We start from the raw sequence: 4,470 nt of genomic DNA, 5'->3' as shown, positions 1-4,470 counted from the left end.
AATTATAAGAATTTCAAAATAAAAATAGTTTGATTTAAATAATTTTTTAAAAAACCTTTTTTTTAACCCGAAAACCTCGACTGCTAAAACGGACTTAATATTCTTTATCATTTCTAAATTAATTAATATACTGTGTCTTTGCTTTTAAAAAAAAAATCCATTTTTCAGAACACCTGTGCATTTTTGCTGTTAGCTTAAGAGCGCCAGTAATTCTAATATTTAAAGTAAGAGGTCAATTCAAGACTTAGCTTAGTTTTTAGCAATTGGCTTGCGTGCTTAACAAAAAGAAAGACCCCACTGGCTCAAGACTTGTCTTCCTCCTCCCCCCTGTTCAGTTTCAGATCTAAAACCACCAACCCAAATCCTTGTTTCAGTCAAAACCCACCAAGAATTCTTTCTGGGTGTGTTTTGTTTCTGTGTCGTTTGATTGCTTTTACACAGAAAAGAAACGAAGCAGGGATGGGCTTGATGGGTGTCCAAGAAAATGGGAATGGGGAAATGGATGTGTCTTTGGGAGGGAAGAACAAGTACAAGAGAATGGATTCTGAATTCACGCAGGATATTGATGATGCTTCACATCATCAAGATAGGAGTTCAAGTACTAGAAAATATGTTCTTGCCTGTGCCATTTTTGCCTCTCTAAACTCTGTTCTTCTTGGCTATGGTAAAAGAATATTTTCTTTTGACTGCTCATGAGTAAATGATTGTGGTTGCTATTGCTGTTGCTACTGTCTTACAATTTTTTAATTGTGTTGGTTCTATATTTGATCTACCTTTATTTTTTGGGTCCCGCCATTGGCTGTTGTGCTTAGCAGTTGGATTGTTTTCTCATTTACTGGAAATTTCCCAGATTTCTGTAATTCTTATGTGGCCTAGAATTAGTTTAGAATGCTTTCCAAGCAACCTAAATGCTTGCGATTTGAACAATATTGATGTTGTTTTGGGGGCGCCCGAAAGGGGGGGGGGTCTTTCCGCATGATTGATCTATGATAAATGAAATGGTTTTTAATTGTTGGATGAAGTGGTAATTAGAATTTGTATTAGAGGATGATTAGTGCAACCAAATCTTCCATCATTACAATGCAAATTGATTTAGGGATCACATAGCCCTGATTGTGTCAAATTTTGATCAACATGTTTGTTTCTGGTTATGGTAGTTAGAAGAGGCATTTTGACTCTTTTCAGCTTCAAAATCTTGAATTTTTCCAGGCATATATTTTGAGACTCATCTTGGAACAAACTCCTACAGAAATGACATTATTACTATCTTTGAAACCTCTACTTGTAGTTATAAGCTAACACTTATAATCTACAGATGTAGGTGTCATGAGTGGAGCAATCATATTCATCCAAGAAGATTTGAACATAACTGAGGTGCAGGAAGAAGTTCTGGTTGGTTGTTTGAGCATCGTCTCAATTTTTGGTAGTTTAGCTGGAGGAAGAACATCAGATGCAATTGGTAGAAAATGGACAATGGGCTTAGCTGCTGTTGTCTTTCAGTGTGGTGCAGCTATGATGGCACTTGCTCCTTCGTTCCAAATACTTATGGTTGGAAGAATTTTGGCTGGGATAGGAATCGGCTTTGGAGTCATGATTGCCCCTGTATATATTGCAGAGATTTCACCAACTATTGCAAGAGGCTCTCTCACCTCCTTCCCTGAAATTTTCATAAATCTTGGAATTTTACTTGGTTATGTTTCAAATTATGCATTTTCAAATCTTCCTGTGCACACATGTTGGAGGGTAATGCTTGCTGTTGGAATTTTGCCCTCAGTCTTCATTGCAGTTGCCCTTTTCATAATCCCCGAGTCCCCAAGGTGGTTGGTCATGCAAGATCGAGTTGAAGAAGCAAGATCAGTGCTCTTAAAAACAAATGAGAATGAGAGAGAGGTAGAGGAGAGACTTGAAGAAATACAAAAAGCTGCAGGAAATACCAATGGAGATAAGTATGAAGAAAAAGCTGTGTGGCGTGAACTGCTCAGCCCTTCTCCTGCACTTCGACGAATGTTGGTGACTGGTTTTGGAATTCAATGCTTCCAACAAATCACAGGAATAGATGCAACTGTCTATTACAGCCCTGAAATCTTAAAAGGTGCTGGGATTCAGGATAATTCAAAGCTTCTTGCTGCAACAGTTGCAGTGGGCATTTCAAAGACTGTTTTCATATTGGTTGCTATACTTCTAATTGACAAACTTGGAAGAAAGCCCTTGCTATATTTGAGTACAGTTGGAATGACTATTTGTTTGTTTAGCTTGGCTGCTACACTCACATTTCTTGGGGAAGGACACGTCGGGATTGCGTTGTCAATCTTATTCATTTGTGCAAATGTAGCTTTCTTTTCAGTGGGAATTGGTCCTATATGCTGGGTTTTGACAACTGAAATCTTCCCTCTGAGGCTGCGTGCTCAAGCAGGTGCACTTGGGGCAGTGGGTAACAGGGTGAGCAGTGGTTTGGTTGCAATGTCTTTCCTCTCTATTTCCCGTGCAATTTCTATGGGTGGAACTTTTTTTATTTTTTCAGCAGTTTCAGCACTTTCTGTTATCTTTGTTCATATGCTTGTCCCAGAGACAAAAGGAAAGTCATTAGAACAGATTGAGCAGTTGTTTCAAAATGAACGCGAATGGCAAGGGGGTGAAGTGGAGCTGGGAGATGTTGAGCATCTTGTGCAGAAAGAATGACTCGTCCTTGATTGGAAAAGCTAATTAAACAGGCCTTAATATTCCAACTTTTGCCTGTCAGAAACCATTGTAGTTGATGCATTATTTGCTAAGTACCTAGCTACTCACTGGTGTTGGATCAACACCTGCAAGTGTTTGCAACCAGAGTTCGCAGCAGGGGAGCATTTATAACATGGAATTCAAGTTGCATTTTTTGTAATCCAAGTGAGATTCAGTCCTGAAATTAGTTTGATCTGTACATCTTTCTTATAGGATTGATTCATTTGAATTCCACGAGGAAATCATATTGATAAGAGAATTACAGAATTGCATCCTAGGCAGAATTATTTATTGTATTGTTATCTGGAATATTCTAAGTTGAATCTAAACAAAGTTCACAACTACAAATGAGGGAGGCTGAGATGTAGAAATTTTTCCAGGTTTGCATTTCTTTAGGGTTGTCTGAACTATATCTTGCTTAGACTTTCTTGAATGTGTTGGAGTTACTTGTGCTACAGTAAACTTGGGAATTCATTGTAGATTTTATGTGCTGAGGTTTATTTTTAAAATTTTTTTCCTGCATGGTCAGTTATTGATTGCTGTAAAAAACTTGGGATTCAAAATCTCCAATTAGAACTGTTTGGTTCAATTATTGTGGTCAGCGGTTAGCAGTTTACAGTTGAAGGGTCAAAACTGGCATTAAAATCTCAACCTTTGACAAGCATATCCAAAAGTTGTGTTTACCGAACATAGCAGTTGGAAGCTAGCTTTCAGCTTTCTTAGGCTTTCAACGTGTAGCTCTCTAAAATTTTCAATCAGAATATTAGATGCAGAGAACATGTGCAGACCTTTAAAAAAAAGAAGAAGGAATAGGTGAAAACAGATGTTCAGCTATGAAAACAGTTGAAATCATTTACAGAAACATATGGCATATGTAAGTGGAAAGGGTCAAAACTACAAACAACCATGGACTCCAGGCCCTTGAACTCTTCTTCTCTTGCTCACCCCACCTTTCAGCCATGGAACAGATCAAGCACAACCATATACAAGTAAAATGATTGAAGCTACATGTAGCAGAGATTGGATCTGGTAATACGCTTATATGGATCATTCTTCTAGATCTTGTTATTTTCTTGCTTGTTTATTTCCATATGCAAAATCATATGGGCACGTAGGTATACAATGGATTCTCTAAGCTTTATCCAGGTCCAAAGGTGGCGTTATTCCTTCATAGATACCCAGAAGTCTGGTGTGCATGGAAATGGAGGCATCAGATGATTGTTGTTGATTGTTGCTGATGCTGGTTACTGAGCAATTGCTGTTGACATAAGGGGCTATGGAATCTTATAACACCTTGATGATAGGTGATTTATTTTCACCATAATATGTATTTATACTGTTTTTGGGACAGCGCTTGATACAGATAGCCCAAAGCCTTTGGGCGTAGTCAGGTGGTCATCCTTTAGGTTAGTTCTGCACATGTGTATGACCAGTATTTTATTAGCTTTTGGGCCAAAATTGTCATCATAGAGCTTAAGATACCAACATTGCTCTCAGGTCGTCATTATTTTTTACAGTTTATTTGTATTAATTTAGAATAAACCTATGAAAACTCATCGATCTAAAAAGAAATATATAATTCCATTAATTGGATGTAACTAAAACTTATTTTTTTTTATTCTCAAATCACCAAAAATCACAGAAAAAATAAATTATATCATAATAATTCGAGGAAAATGGATAAAACTCACCTACTCAAGTTTGGAGCATTATTAAATTTTTGAACAGGATATTAATTTAAAATAGGATCTA

General features: G+C 37.2%; 1 protein-coding gene across 1 annotated transcript; it reads left to right on the top strand.

Annotated features, from left to right (window-relative positions):
• The first annotated feature begins 244 nt into the window (after nt 1-244).
• Nucleotides 245-3,197, top strand: LOC110630213 (probable polyol transporter 4). The gene is made up of 2 exons (XM_021777583.2): nt 245-664; nt 1,316-3,197. Exons 1-2 carry the CDS (start codon nt 460-462, stop codon nt 2,677-2,679), a joined length of 1,569 nt encoding a protein of 522 aa, XP_021633275.1. The 5' UTR covers nt 245-459; the 3' UTR covers nt 2,680-3,197.
• Nucleotides 3,198-4,470: the final 1,273 nt, after the last annotated feature.

This window comes from Manihot esculenta, chromosome 13 (assembly GCF_001659605.2).
Source record: "Manihot esculenta cultivar AM560-2 chromosome 13, M.esculenta_v8, whole genome shotgun sequence".
NCBI classification, from domain to species: domain Eukaryota; kingdom Viridiplantae; phylum Streptophyta; class Magnoliopsida; order Malpighiales; family Euphorbiaceae; genus Manihot; species Manihot esculenta.
Note: the sequence above shows the minus strand (reverse complement) of the source record. Positions and strands in the feature narration are given on the sequence as shown.